Source organism: Topomyia yanbarensis, chromosome 2 (genome assembly GCF_030247195.1).
Source record: "Topomyia yanbarensis strain Yona2022 chromosome 2, ASM3024719v1, whole genome shotgun sequence".
Lineage (NCBI taxonomy): Eukaryota > Metazoa > Arthropoda > Insecta > Diptera > Culicidae > Topomyia > Topomyia yanbarensis.
Window position 1 is genome coordinate 219,473,531 of NC_080671.1, and position 16,248 is coordinate 219,489,778.

The 16,248-nt window shown below is 41.7% G+C and overlaps 1 protein-coding gene across 3 annotated transcripts in view; it reads left to right on the forward strand.

The window, feature by feature from the left end:
- LOC131682914 (serine-rich adhesin for platelets-like) overlaps positions 1–16,248 on the forward strand; it is a 1,216,708-nt gene that overhangs the window by 1,016,019 nt on the left and 184,441 nt on the right. For 2 of the 3 annotated variants that reach the window (XM_058964727.1, XM_058964728.1), the window contains one exon: positions 14,846–15,023. The exons of the other annotated variant lie outside the window; for it this stretch is intronic. In XM_058964727.1, coding sequence (XP_058820710.1) covers positions 14,846–15,023 — 178 coding nt within the window. The remainder of the gene's footprint in view (positions 1–14,845; positions 15,024–16,248) is intronic. 3 annotated transcript variants of the gene reach the window in all.

Here is a 16,248-nt window from a genome sequence, read left to right on the forward strand (position 1 = left end):
AAATGGTGGCTCCAGTGACGAACGAAGAACTACTCGCAGTGGCTAAATCCCTAGCAATGAACAAAGCTCCAGGGCCGGATGGAGTCCCGAACAACGCTCTCAAGGCAGCGATCATAGCGAACCCGAACATGTTCAGGCTAGCTATGCAGAGATGCCTTGACGAGTGCCGTTTCCCCGATAGATGGAAAAGGCAGAAACTGGTGCTGTTGCCGAAGCCCGGGAAGCCGCGAGGCGACCCATCGGCGTACAGACCAATCTGTCTGATAGACACGACTGGCAAACTGCTTGAGAGGATCATCCTCAACAGGCTCACCCTGTACGCGGAAGGTACGGACGGTCTGTCAAGCAACCAGTTTGGCTTTCGGAAGGGTAAGTCCACAGTGGACGCTCTCAACTCAGTGATAAATACTGCCGAGATAGCGATCCAACGAAAAAGGCGAGGTATTCGATACTGTGCGTTAGTGACACTTGACGTGAAGAATGCATTCAACAGCGCAAGCTGGGATGCCATCGCGCTCTCGTTACACCGGCTTAGCCTACCGGTGGGTCTGTACCGGATCCTGGAAAGTTACTTCCAGAACCGCGTACTGCTATACGAGACCGATGCCGGTCAGAAAAGGGTTCCGATTACCGCCGGAGTCCAACAGGGCTCGATCCTAGGCCCGGTGCTATGGAACATCATGTATGACGGGGTTCTGAGACTGAAGTTCCCTCCTGGGGTCAAGATCGTCGGCTTTGCTGACGACGTAACCTTGGAGGTCTACGGGGAGTCAATCCCCGATATAGCACTAACCGCAGAACACGAGATAAACACGGTGGAGGAATGGATGAGCGCGAGAGGCCTGGAGCTCGCTCATCATAAGACGGAGGTAGTTATCGTCAACAACCGCAAGTCGGCACAACATGCAGTTATCCATGTGGGAGAAGTCGCGATCACTTCACAGCGAAGTCTGAAGTCTCTCGGAGTCATTATAGACGACAAGCTGACCTTCGGCAGCCATGTCGACTATACGTGCAAGAGAGCGTCGACTGCTGTTGCGGCACTATCGAGAATGATGTCCAACAGCTCAAAGGTGTGCGCCAGTAGACGTATGTTACTGGCAGGCGTTGCCGTATCTATCCTCAGGTACGTCGGGCCGTCATGGTCAAGAGCACTGAGGGTAACCAGTTACCTACAGAAACTGGAGAGCACCTACCGCGTGATGTGCCTCAGAGTGATATCTGCCTACCGCACGGTATCACACGATGCATCCTGCGTGATAGCGAGCATGATGCCAGTCGGGCTGGTCATTCGGGAAGATGAGGAGTGCTTTGAGCTACGTGGAAATAGGGGAGCCCGCGAGCGCACCAGGGTGACCTCGGTCGCCAGATGGCAGCGTGAGTGGGACAACTCCTCGAAAGGTAGGTGGACCCACCGGCTGATACCTAGCATATCGAGCTGGGTGGGAAGACCCCATGAGGAAGTTCACTTCCACCTGACACAATTCCTGTCAGGCCATGGCTGTTTCCGTCAGTACCTCCACAGGTTCGGACACGCGGAGGTCCCAGTCTGCCCGGACTGCCCAGGTGTAGATGAAACTGCCGAGCACATACTGTTCGTATGTCATCGGTTCGACGTCGAAAGAAGAGCAATGCTTGACGTCTGTGGCTGGGACACAACCCCGGATACCCTTATTCAGCGGATGTGTCAAACGGTGGAGAAGTGGAACGCAGTCTCGGCTGCTACCATCCAGATTGCCAGTAGGCTACAGGTAATCTGGCGAACCGAGCAACAGACGGCGGGCACGGCTAACTAGTGATTGGTTAGTTGGAGCGAAAAAGGCCAAGCGCAAAATAAGAGAGTGAATGGTCTGTTCATGCCGAGGTAGGTTGGCGCAGCGAATGGCAACCGCGTAAGGGGTAAACCCAGCCACCCCGAAGCAAGACAGAAGAGTGAGTGTATAGGCGTATAAGTGGACTGCCTCATGCCAAGACGGGAGGGTCGTAGCGTAGTATGTTGGAACTAAGCTATCGATGCCTCATGGCGTGTCAGAGGAGTGAAAGGGTGAGCATCCAAGTCAGTCTCACACTGCATGTTAAGGGTGAGCATAAAAGTCAGCCTCACAGGTTGGTAGAGGCTAGCACAAAAGTCAGCCTAGCAAGGAATGAAAAAGGTGAGCACAAAAGTCAGCCTCGCATGGTATGTCAGAAGTGGGGCCTAAGAAAAATGTCCCACATGGGATGCCAGAGGGAGTGACAAAGGTACAATAGAGTGGCACGATTGAGAGTGAATCAGGTGATAGGGTGAGCACCCAAGTCAGCCTCACATGGATGGGTAGGGCGAGCACAAAAGTAAGCCTAGCAAGGAATGAGTAAGGTGAGCACACAAGTCAGCCTCGCATGGAACGTAAAAGGTGAGCACAAAAGTCAGCCTCATGTGGGAGTGTTTGAGAGTGAATCAAAGTGTGATTGAGAGAGCACCCAAGTAAGCCTCATACAGGATGCATGATCGCGCGAGTGAGAGTGAATGAGTACATTCAGTACAGCCAACCCCCAGAAGTAATACCGAGAGGTAGTTCCTGGGAGGAATGATGGCGGAGCCCAATGGAGTTTAGTCGGTATTAATGGCTGGTCACCATTTGAGTCCGACACGCCCCCAGTGCACCCCGTGTGGTAGATTGGACCCTACCGTTAGCACGTGTACTGGGCTAGGACATAAAGGTCTTCTCCATTGTAAAAAAAAAAACAAAAAAAAAAGACCTACTTTGCTGAAAATGAAGTAATTCAAATTATCAGCACGATTACCTAATCAATCCTAAAATTCCAAAAGCTCAGCAATTGAGCTGAGAATTTGACAATTTCAAAAGCTTATTTTCAGCGAAGTAAACCTGCCAAATGGGTTATATCCAAATTGCTGAGCTTTCAACATCTTGGATTGCTAAAACGTTCAGTTCAACGAAATTTTGCGACGTCATGCAAAAATTGAGAAAGCTTCAAATCCCGGTTACAAAATAATAAATTACAATTATTTACTTCCTATAGTCTGCAATCTGTCTGATAATCAATTGACAAATATAACTTAACAAATTGAATAAGTTAATCTTCAGTAGGCACCTCGACAAAATGCGGTGTAAACCGTAACTCAAAATTTCCTGGACCAATCGTACTGAATTTTGCAAGTTTTTATTCTTCACATCATTGCTCAGGTAACTACAAGAGCTTTTTGGAAAATGCTTAATATTATTATTTTTTCAATAGCATATTCATCGATTTTTAGCAATAATCGGACTTTGGCTTCAAAGTGCTACGAAAAGTTCGAAAATCGACCAAGAAATAAAGGCTCCATTAAAGGGCGAACACGAAATTATTGCGACACCGAAAATATCATGCCAATTTTCTTATAATGTTTAAAATTAAACCAAAATTTTTGGGGTAGTTTTATACATATATTTACTTCAAAAATCAAAAGAAAAGTTAATCGATGGAGCCTTGAGTGTAAAATTGAACGCATTTTCGCTTGATGCCCTCCATCAAAGTCTTTACAGTGTCATCCGGTACCAGTTTCTCAGTTTTTTCCATTTTCTTAACATGTCCTTCTCGTCTTTGACTGTCTTCTTGCTCTTCCGAAGTTCCCGCTTCATCATTGCCTAGTACTGCTCCTCCGGGGGCAGCTCCGGACAGTTTGGCGGATTCATGTCCTTTGGAACAAAATGGACAGAATTGGCCTCATACCACTCCAGGACACTTTTAGAATAGTGGCATGATGCCAAATCTGGCCAAAATAGAGGAGCTTCGTCGTGCTGCTGCAAGAACGGCAAAAGGCGCTTCTCGAGGCACTCAGATTTGTAGATCTCGCCATTTACTGTGCCCTTTGTCACGAAAGGCTCACTCCTCAGGCCGCAAGAGCAGATGGCCTGCCAAATGTGATGTTTGGAGGCGAACTTCGACATTTTCTTCTTCTTAAATTTGTCGTCCACATAGAACTTGCTCTTGCCGATGAAAAACTCCAACCCCGGAATTTGCTTAAAATCGGCTTTTATATACGTTTCGTCGTCCATCACACAGCAGCCATATTTTATCAGCATCTTCTCGTAGAGCTTCCGTGCCCGAGTTTTAGCCGTCGATTGTTGCCGCTCATCGCGGTTTGGGAAGTTCTGTACCTTATATGTATGTAGTCCAACTCTCTTCTTTGCATTTTGGACGTAGCTCTGCGACATGCCGATCTTTTTAGCCAAATCACGGCTTGAGACGTTGGGATTTGCTTTAATCATCCGCTTCACCTTTCCCTCCGTCTTTTTGTTCTCTGGTCCCGGTTTTCTTTCAGCTTCTTTGCCGTGGTCCAACGTCAACCGCTCCTGGTATCGCTTCAACACTCTGGAGACGGTTGAATGGTGAATGTTCAACATTTTTCCCAACTGTCGGTGCAACAGGTCAGGAAATTCCAGGTGTTTGGAAAGAATTTGTTCTCTCGACTCGCGTTGGTTCACCTCCATTTTCGTTGAATCGAAAAACACGAATAGTTTGACAGCATGTAAACAATACACATCAATGAGAAAGTGAGCAAAATTTGGTTGATTTTTACCCAATGGTAAAAAAGTTGCTGTTGCCCTGTTGAATGTGTCGCAATAATTTCGTGTTCGCCCTTTACCGGGTATATCCCGAAAGTATGGCGAGAAAAAACTGTTAGATTTATTTCCAAAGGGGGGCGCTTAAGCTATGAAGAAGCCAAGAGTTTAAAGCCTATCAGCTTAAGTTCTTTTCTTCTGAACGCTTTGGAACGGATAATCGATCATCACAACAGGAACTTTAGTTTAGTTGAATATCCACTGCACAAAATGCAACAAGCATATCAGTGTGGGAAATCCACGATCACTGCTTCACGATGTTGTTTACAACATTGAGAATGCCTTCTCACTCGAGCAATCTAGCTTGGGTGTATTCCTAGATATTGAGGGTGCTTTTGACAAGGTGTCCTTCCAGTCTATTCTGGAAGCGACGTGCGGTCATGGGATACTTATTTATTTATTTATTTATTTCGTCAATCTATGTAGACTACAGATTTCCTTAATTACTAATGTGTATATTTCGTGAATTTAGTATAAATGAAGCAATTTCGGCTTTTACAGAATCATCCTCTTACGCGTTAGAATTTCTTTTGTGTATAAAATATTGCTTTAGTTTCAGTTTAGACATTGTAAAATCAATTGAGTCGCAATAGTGATTATAAATAGACATCATGCGATTTATGGGGCTATATTTTGCATAGTTTGTGCGAAAAGGAGTTATTGAAAATATACTTCGATTTCGTAGCTGTCGTGAAGGTGCATAAAAGTTCAATTTGGATAAAATTTCAGCTGAATCGATACGATGCGAAACGATATTATTAATGAATGAGAGCATTGCAAATTCGCGACGCTCGTTTAATGTTTGAATATTGATAAGCAAGCAGCGTGCTTCATAAGATGGCAGAGGGAATGCTGTCCATCCTAATTTACGAAGGGCAAATAATAAAAACTGTTTTTGTACCGATTCTATTCGTTCTTCATGTCTGCTTGAAAAAGGGCACCAAATAATACTGCAATATTCCAATATCGACCTAACATATGCAATATATAATATTTTTATTGTATAAGGATCTTCAAAATGATAGCTAAAGCGTTTTATAAAACTGAGCATGTTGTTAGCTTTGTGTATAATTGTGTTATAATGATCAATAAAATTTAACTTTGAATCTAATATAACACCTAAATCCCTAATTCTTTCACACTTTACTACAGTCTGATTTCCTAAGGTAATCTCAACATTCGGTGTTTGTCGTTTTCGACTAAAGGTTATTGAATTACACTTTTTCACGTTCAGTTGTAAGAGGCTTTTTTGACACCACATGTGGAAAATTTGTATTTCGTTTTGAAATGTATTAATATTCTCGGCATTTCTTATCTCCAAATAAAGTTTCATATCGTCTGCATAAACTAGTATTTTCAGTTTTTTGAGAATGAAGGAGATATCGTTCACGTATAAAATAAACAATAGAGGGCCTTAATGAGAGCCTTGTGGAACTCCTGAGGTGACTTTAATTGGATTAGATTGCTTTCCTTTAAATTTAATTATTTGCTGACGTTCGGAGAGGTATGATTCTAACCATGTAAGTAGCCCAGGCTCAATGCCGATCTTTGTCAATTTATAAAGTAACATTGGGATGTCAATGCGATCAAATGCTTTACTAAAGTCTGTATAAAGTGCCTCCACGTAGTTTCCATTATCCATTGCAATCAGTGTATAATTAATAAATTCTAGTAAGTTTGTTGAGGTCGAACGACCTTTGAAGAAGCCATGCTGGAGGTTGGAAATTCTGTTTTTTATTTGAAGAAATATTTTTTCGTTAATGATTGATTCGAAAAGTTTCGGAATACAGGAGATTATGGCTATCCCACGATAATTACGTACGTCAGATTTTTTGCCAGATTTATATATAGGCACTAAAAAAGATTTTTTCCATATTTTAGGGAACTGTCCAGATTGCAAAGACATATTAAACAGCCAGAACAATGGGGCAGTTAACTCGGTTGCTAGGCTTTTCATAAATAATGGTGGGATTCCATCAGGGCCAGAACCTTTTGATACATCTAAATATTTTAGAGAATTGAAAATGTCTTCGACTATGACATGATTGACACTAATATCCAAAGGAAAATCGGGAAGAAAAGCGAAGTAATCGCGGTCACGGTCTTGTTCAGAAAAAGTCGTATATATTTCTTGGAAGAATGTTGCAAATAGGTTGCAGATTTCTTCCGAGCTATCACGTACGTTGTCATCCAAGTGCATTGTTGATGGGAAATTGTCTGATTTTAATTTAGTTTTGACGTAGTTGAAAAAATTCTTTGGACAAGATTTGATCTGCTGTTCCGTTTTTGAGTTATAATCCGCAAGTGCAGAATCTATGGCCATATTTAGTTTATCGCAAATGTCGAAATATTTTTCCAAGTTCTCATTATTTTGGTTTTTCTTATATAGCTTATGGGCTTTTTGCTTCCTATTTTTCAAACTCCTAATTTGTCTATTATACCAAACGGGATGCTTCGAGTTGCCGTGTCGTCTTTTTTTCTTAATAGGCACCTCTTCATAAATTATCTTGAAAATAATTTTGTAAAATACGTCCACTGCGGTTACAATATTTCCTTCATTTCTAAGGCTATTTTGCCAGTCGACACTACTTAGCTTCCGCCTGATATTGTCATAATTGGCTTTATGGTATTCAAAGACTTCCTCAAAGTCACAATCGCTGGATTTTTGTATTTCATGGATGAATAAGGAAAATTCAATAGCAGTATGAAATGCTTCATTTTTCCACAAAGGAGTTAGAGATTCAGATACACAGAAGTCTTCCTGAATGTTTGTAAATAAAAGATCGAGATAGCAATTCTGTCGATTTTTTACGTGATTTATTTGATTTAGTCCTATGCTAGCAGTTTTGTCGAAAATATACTGCAATGTTTCGTTTTCTCCCACGACTGGGATTAAAATATGTTCGTTTTCAGAGTCCGGAATAAAATCTGCGTTGCGTTGGTTAAAGTCTCCGTAAATGTGAACTTTAACCTCGGCTGGGAGTTCAGATAAAATTTGTTCAGCAATTTGGAAAAAAGCTTCGTACGATGTTATATTAGCATGCTCTGGTGGGAAATATACAGAGGAAAAAATATGCATTTCGCCGGCAATGTTTGATTTAACCCACACATGTTCAAATTCTTTAAACTTCACTGTGACTAGAATTTCTGAATTAAATTGAGCCGAAATACCCACAAGAACTCCCCCGCCAGACTTCTTTTGAGATTCGTGAAGATTTCGATCGTCTCTGAATACATTAAAGCCACTGCCGAAAATTTCTTCACTTTTTACGCTATCGTCCCAGCTAGTTTCAGTTCCTAATATAACCAAAAATGACGAACCTAATATACGTTTATGAATTTCTGCCATTTTGGCTGGACTTTTCATCCTATTAAAATTTTGACAATACATTAATAATTCTGTCGCAGTCTTTTTTGTATTGGAAAGTCTACCATCATTATCTAATTCTTGGAAAACACTGTGCTCAACAGCAAACTCGTCTTTTTCTTCTTCTAAGGAAAGTGTCGAAACTACCGAAAACACGAATGTTGAAAGCGGCATGCCTCACACTGTGATGATGATGGCGAACATTCCGTATTTACTGCATTTAATTGATGCGATGATCTTGATGTATCACGTGCTGGGTAGGGATTCAAAATCTCACCTCGTGTAAATTGAATCGATGGAATATAATTTGTAGATAGGCCGGAAAAACGATCCTTGGCTGCTGCAAGAAGCACTCTATCCGGTGGTAGAAGATTCGTGTTGCAGCTATGATTGGGATGACGGTTTTGGTTATGGCTGGAGCTACTGGCACGACTAAAGAAGTTGCGATTGGAAAAATTGGCCGGCGGGCCATAATAACGATCGTTTATTGTTGCAGGGGGTCTCCGATCAGGTGGAAAAATATTGTTGTTGTTGTTGTTTTTAATATTAGTATTCCGGTTTCTAAATATTTGTTTCTTTTTACGCCTTCTAGCCTTATCCGCCTGTTTTTGTTGATTCAATCGATTTATTTCTCGCGCATCGTACTCAGTCCAGTCAGCTTTCCATACTTTTTTCGTGCCCAAGAAACGCCATCCTGAGTTAATAGCGTTATTTAGTTCAATTTCCAAACTGGGGCGTGAGTCATTCGGCGATAGCAATTGCGCGGTCTTATTGTTCGCATATACATATGCTGACATCGATTTAACCTCGTTGAGAATTTCTGGCAGCAACGTTGATTCATGTGACGACCGTAGTTGCCTGGTGCTTTTGTTTTCGTTGAGGGCAACTGAGACCGACTTCAACTCGTCGAGAATCTCGTATCCTAGGGTGGAATTTGGAGGATTGCTGTTGGCTGTGTCTAAAGACAGCTGACTAAGCTGACTTATTTCCGCGTTCATGTCACGCAAATCAGCGGATAATTCCGAAGTAACCGTTTTTAACGATTCGTATACACTATCTGATGTTGACTTAATTGCTGTGTCAAGCAGAGAGGTAACGTGGTTTTTTATTGCAATAACACTGCCGGCTAAACTACTATTTTTGTTGATTGCAATCAATTCTTGTTTCACAGTAGTGAGAAGTATTTCTAGGCCTTCGAGTGCCTCATGTACTAGGTCCGGCTTGTTTTGCTGAAATGTTAGTTGATGAATCACTTCAGTATTCTCCCGTATTTGTTTTTCCAGAAGTTTTTGCTGCTCGGCGAGTCCGTTGAAAGCAATTTTCCCATGTAGTAGTTCCTGACACGAGTCGCAGCATGGCAGTATGTACGAGTTGACATCAACCAATCTCCTGTCCTTTCTCCTTAGTGATCCCCGCTGCACGGTAACGCCAATGCAAGCTGCATGATACTTCCTTGGGCATCCAACACACGTCCACAGAATCGAATCCGCAGAGGTGTCCAAGGCACAAATTTCGCAGTTCATTTTATTATCGTTCGCACTTTTTTTAAAATCGGTCACTTAAAACAAAACAAACTTTAGCACGCGGCGCGCGGTCAAATTGAAACAAAACAAACTTTAGCACGAGGCGCTTGGTGAAATTAAAATTAAACAAACTTTAGCGCGCGATACCGGGAGCGAATGCAAAACACGTCCACACTTATTGACGACTAAATACCTGCATGTATCTCGTGTTGGATCAACGCAATGCTTAGTAACCGCATTCTTTGCTCGTCACTGCGACAGGCTGAGATACGGAAGTTGAGTATTTGCGGTTGTCCTCAGGGTGGCGTTCTGTGATCTTTGTTATGGAACTTGGTAGCCGAATGCTTGAAGAAACTCAATGAGCTTGGATTTCCAACCTACGGGTTTGCTGATTACCAAATACTAATTACTGGACTTTGCATCGGAACAATCGTTGACTTAATGCAACAGGCATTAAGAGCTGTCGAACAGTGGTGTCGACAAGTTGAATTATCAGTCAACCCAAGCAAAACTTCAATGTTTCTTTTCACGAAAAAGGGAATAACAACCGGGGTTTGTCTCTTGCAGTTCTTTGATTCCGAGCTACTGTGTGCAGATCAAGTCAAATACGTTGGAGTTATATTGGATTCCAAACTTAATTGGTCTGCTCACATTGAGTTCACAGTCAAGAAAGCGTGCTTGACCTTCGGGCAGTGCAGACGAACTTTTGGAAGGACCTGGGGTCTCAAACCTAAATACATCTATTGGATTTACATGACAATTGTACGTCCAATACTGTCATACGGATGCCTTGTGCGGTGGCACAGGGGAGAGGTGGTGACAGTCCAGTCAAAGCTAAACCATCTGCGAAGAAGGCGCTCATGGCGTTGACTGGTGCTTTCACCACAACTCCGACTGCTGCTCTTGAGGCACTTCATACCATTACACATACACCTCAAACTAGAAGCACTATAATGTGCATGCAGACTGCAGGTTACTGGGTTTTGGAAGAGTAACCATGTTGCTCTTGCTACCAGTTAAACACGATTGTGGTCACAAATGGTTACATGGGGTGAAGATATTCTTGCTCTCAGCGATATTACACTTACATGTAGTTTTCCTTACAGGACATGCCATGTGAAGAATCCATCTCGAGAGGAGTGGTTGTCTGGCTATATGGAAAGCCAATAACAAACGCAAGTGGTCTGTTACACTGCCGGTTTTTTGATGTATGGACGTGCTGGTGCTGGTGTCTACTGTCGTCAAATGAGATTGGAACAATCTCACTCACTAGGTAGATACTGTACTGTATTCCAAGCAGAAATCTTTGCGATTATGTGCGGGGTATAATCGGCCCTTCAACTGAGTTTGTCCGGCAGAGTTATAAACTTCTGCTCCGATAGTCAGGCTGCAATCAAGGCCCTTAGCTCAGACAAATCATGGTCCAAGCTAGTGATCGCGTACTGAACCCAAATCGAAGAACTAAGCATTGTCAACACTATCTACCTTGTCTGGGTGCCCGGACATTCCGGTATTACTTGAAATGAATGGACCGACGAATTGGCCAGGGCAGGTTCAGCGATTGACTTCGTTGGTCCTGAGCCCGCCCTGCAAATTTCGACAAGTTAGATAAGGGAAAAAATACGGTCCTGAGCTTCATCCAAGTACCGCAATTATTGGAGAAATCTACAAACATGTCGCCAAACAAAGGCATTTCAGAACAACCGTGCCCAGTAATTTCGAAAAATCTCCTTCATTTTTCGAAGCTACACTGTGGCATACTCACCAGAGCTTTAACCGGCCACTACAAACTCAATTATTACATGGCAACTATTGAGCGCACTGAGTCTTTTTAATGTGATCTTTGTGAATCCGACTACGGAACCTCATATCGCAATCTGATATGCTACTGAAACCATGTTTGGACGACTGAAACTCAGAGACATACTAAAGTTTCTTATACAATGTGGTAAAGAGCAGGCGAGTTGAACTACTTGTGAGTTTAACATACCTGTTGTTTGTTTTTGTGCTGTTATTTTTACCACCCTTCCAATAATACTTCCCCAACCTCCTTGCTGCTTCGTTCCGCTCAGGAAATGATGAAAACACACGGCAAGGCACAAATCCCCGACTACATAGCTTTCTGTATAGTTTATCTATGCCTCTACCAAAAAGATAGTATTCAACTCACCTTGATCCCTTTGCAATACCCAAAGGAAGCTTTTCATTGCACCAAACTCCAGCCAAACGATCTAAGAATCGAAATTTCCTGTCCGAAAATTTTGTGAAAGTAAACTTTTGTTTACATTCAAATCGGCAACACCAGGGGATTTGAAACAGTTAGTGTGCACTGTGTGCATTTTGTTGCATCGTGGTCAGAATTCAATATTGAATCTTTTGAGACACAAATATTGAAAGATTGTTTTGCATATGCATGAACCAACGCATCAATAGTACGTTTTGAAACGAAAAAAACAAAAAAAACAATTTTGATGCTCATTTTCTTTCGATTTATGTTCAACAAACGAATGAAATATATCGACATAATTGACCATTCATAGTTGTTCGTTTGTTACAGTGTGAAAGCTCGTTGCATAAAATTACATCCCATGGTCATCTACCCATAGTTTCGCTTAGTTGTTGACATTATTGCTATCATTTTGATTGCTGTCAAGAATTTTCGCGAGCGAGCCAATTGTAAAGGGATTATATCATGTTTTTGGAATCGATGCGATAAAAAATTTGAAAAATAAATTAGTCGATAGTTACGATTATATTATAACTCGATGTGCAATAGTGAATAAGGCTGCTGCAGGTAGCATATAATTAAAACGTATAACAGATGCAGGTATGTTTTGTCCCAAAAAGAACATTTGTAATGTAGCCGGGCTGCCTAAATTACAGTATTTCAATAAGAACATGTATTTTCTACTTTCAATCTAAGAACTGGTTGAAACCGATGCAAAATGATCGCGTGTCCGTTTCCAGACGATGGTGAAGAATGAATGTGAAGAATATATTGAAAGCATCGGTAGATACGTAATGATGAGATACGTTGGCTTTTCTACCCTACTGTTAGACTGAGGAGATCGGCTTATATCACCCGAACCAGTCTAGTTTTGTCTCGCTTTAGTATACTTTTATCTATTACTTTGCCTTGTATAAATCCGAGAAAATAAATATCAAATCAATGGAACATCATAATGAATAAACTAGATCATAATAACTATCATAATTAGGAGAACCAAACGTCTTGGTTTCCCAGGATATGTACTGGTTTTCAACTGAATGTTCCTGTGTCCTGGGATGTCGGGAAAACGATTGATTTGTCCTGGTTTTTGCAATAAGCTTAAAATATTTGTTTTCTTTGATTTTTATTTACTCTGGTCCAGTTTGCAGTTACGGTCGACCACAACGATAACTGCAACGCTAACTCACTCTCTAGCAGAGTACGAGGAAGAATTCCTAATATACTCGGATTTTAATCGTCTTGCAATCCTGGGCTCAACAGATTTCCGCTGGCACGTTGACTCGGCTTCTTAACAATTAACAAGTCCGCAAACATGTTTTCAGTCTATAAAAATGGAAATAAGCGAGAAATCATGGAAAGACTTTATTGACCGCTGTCTCAAACTAGGTATGATGCTTGTATTGAACAAAGAGAGATATTTCGGATAGACAAAAAACTTCCATTGAAGTGGTCCCTTAACGATCAAAAGATCAAAATCGAAAGCAATAAAATTGATCTACGATATCAAACAGAAATCTATTTATGCTATCGGTGAAAGCAAATTGAAAACTCATTGAGATTAGATGGCGTGGCGCAACCTCTAATTGAGATGCTGAAATATTTCATTGATAACAAAATAATCAAAGAGCGCAAATCATGTAAGCACGCTAAAATGAAATCAAAATATGTCATATCTGAACAAGTTTAAACCGATATCAAAATAGAATTTTAATTTGATACCTGATATCAAAATATCTTGTCTATTTGCTGTTGTAATTTTGATGTTTGACTTTGCTCGGATAGCGGGAGTTCTTCCTTTAAGAAGGCGGGGGTGGTAAGGGTTTTCGGCAAGAAAAAAACTTTCTTGGCGTTTTTTTTTGCAAATTCGGGTGAATCGAATCAATCAAAACTTGTATATTATAATACATCATTTCAATAACATTCTGTAATTTTTTCATGCAAAAATATCTACGAGTGACTCGGTGACGAGACGAAACTTTTTGTAGAACATCTCTGATAAAACACGATTTGCGGTGTTAACTGCCATTCAAAAACTACTCAATCGATTTATTTCAAACTTTGCATACACATTGTATGTAAAAAATACCCTAATCCCTACTTTGAGTTTTTGAGAAATTTTTTCGATTAAGGGATTTTTTTACTCATAAAATGGCAGAATTTTTCGTGAAAGAGCAATTGTTATTTCAAATGAGTAAAATTGACCCTTAATTGAAAAATTCTCAACGTAGGGGTTAGGATTTTTTTTACATAGAATGTGCATGCAAAATTTGAAATCAGTTGGGTAGTTTTTAAATGGCAGTTAATACCGCAAATCGTGTTTTTCCAGTGACGTTTTACAAAAAGCGTCATTATCGAGTCGCTTGTCGATATTTTTGCATGGATAAATTACGGAATGCTATTGAAATGATACATTATAGGGTGATGAGCCCATTTGCGCCATGTTTCTATTATCACCGTATCCATTTGAAGCCGTTGGTTAGAGCAGTGTCTGCCATCTTTGTTCAACGCATTGAGTCAAATGGCAGCGCAACAATAGGGGCACTCGATTCGAGTCTTCGTTGCGCTCAAGCTCGAGAATTTTACTGTTTTCAGCGCATTTATGTTCTTATATTGGTTCTTAACAACGAAGCAAAGCTGTTGATATCAATTTTTATACATTCCATTGGTTGTAAAGGGAGAAATTAACGAATTAGTGAGGCACCTTGCTTAGTATGGTGAAAATAGGTACTTCACCCTAATACACAACAGTTTTGGTCAATTCGCTTCACTCAAAGTTCCAAAAAAATCACAAAAAAGTATTATTTTTTTCTTGTTGTTGAAACGGAAAGGGTTACCAAGCCATTATACATGTTGTTTAGTCTGAATCCAAATTAATAGATTGTTTACGAGCCCGATGTCACGGTCAATTCAAAATTTCTCAAATGGGACCTGGCTCTGCGCCCGCATTGTGTTTGACCCTTTAGATAGATTAAAATTAAAATCTGAGAGAAATCACAAAGTAATTGCTTATTTTATATCTATGCTATTCGACAGCTCCCATTACTAAATATATGAAATCCTATTTACAGCGTACATTTTCAAAAAAAAATATAGTCTATTTATGCTATATTTCCCAAAACAGGACTACTTCATCTGCATCATCAAGAACTAGTACAACTATTTCTCGCACATCAAACGCACTTCCGTCTGCTAAACATCGAATCGTACCGCCAGTAGCGACTAAAACCATTGGATCAGATTCAACCAGTAAGACGAGCGTGGCTTCAAGTGTCATCAAAAAGATCAGTAGCAGTGCACAGGTAACCATAATATTTTACAAAAGATATTCATTATGAGAAACATAACCCAATATTCATCTTGGGACCATTCATAAACCACGTAGACTGAAATTTTACATTGTTGACGCCCGTCCCCGCCCCCGCAAGTTCATTAGTTATTAGCTAAGGTCTTTTTTTTACAATGGAGAAGACCTTTACGCCCTAGCCCAGTACACGTGCTACTGGCAGGGTCCAAGCTACCGCACGGGGTACACTGGGGGCGTGTCGGGCTCGAATGGTGACCCTGACATTAATACCGACTAAACTCCATTGGGATCCGCCATCGTTCCTCCCAGGAACTACCTCTCGGTATTACTTCTGGGGAGATGGCTGTACTTAATGTACTCATTCACTCTCACTCACGCGTTCATACGTCCTGTATGAGGCTTACTTGGGTGCTCTCTCTATCGCACCTTGATTCACTCTCAAACACTCCCACATGAGGCTGACTTTTGTGCTCACCTTTTTCGTTCCTTGCGAGGCTGACTTGAGTGCTCATCTTACTCATTCCTTGCTAGGCTTACTTTTGTGCTCGCCCCACCCATACCATGTGAGGCTGACTTGGGTGCTCACCCTATCACCTGTTTCACTCTCGATCGTGCCACTCTATTGTACCTCTGTCACTCTCCCTGGCATCCTATGTGGGACATTTTTCTTAGGCCCCACTTCTGACATACCATGCGAGGCTGACTTGTGTGCTCACTTTTTTCATTCCTTGCTAGGCTTACTTTTGTGCTAGCCTCTACCATACCATGTGAGGCTGACTTTTGTGCTCACCCTTAACATGCCGTGTGAGACTGACTTGGATGCTCATCCTTTCACTCCTCTGTCACGCCATGAGGCATCGATAGCTAAGTCCCAACATACTACGCTACGACCCTCCCGTCTTGGCATGAGGCAGTCCACTTATACGCCTATACACTCACTCTTCTGTCTTGCTTCGGGGTGGCTGGGTTTACCCCTTACGCGGTTGCCAGTCGCTGCGCCAAACCTGCCTCAGCATGAACAGACCATTCACTCTCTTTTTTGCGCTTGGCCTTTTTCGCTCCAGCTAACCAATCACTAGTTAGCCGTGCCCGTCGTCTGTTGCTCGGTTCGCCAGATTACCTGTAGCCTACAGGCAATCTGGATGGTAGCAGCCGAGACTGCGTTCCACTTCTCCACCGATTGACACATCCGCTGAATAAGGGTATCAGGGGTTGTGTCC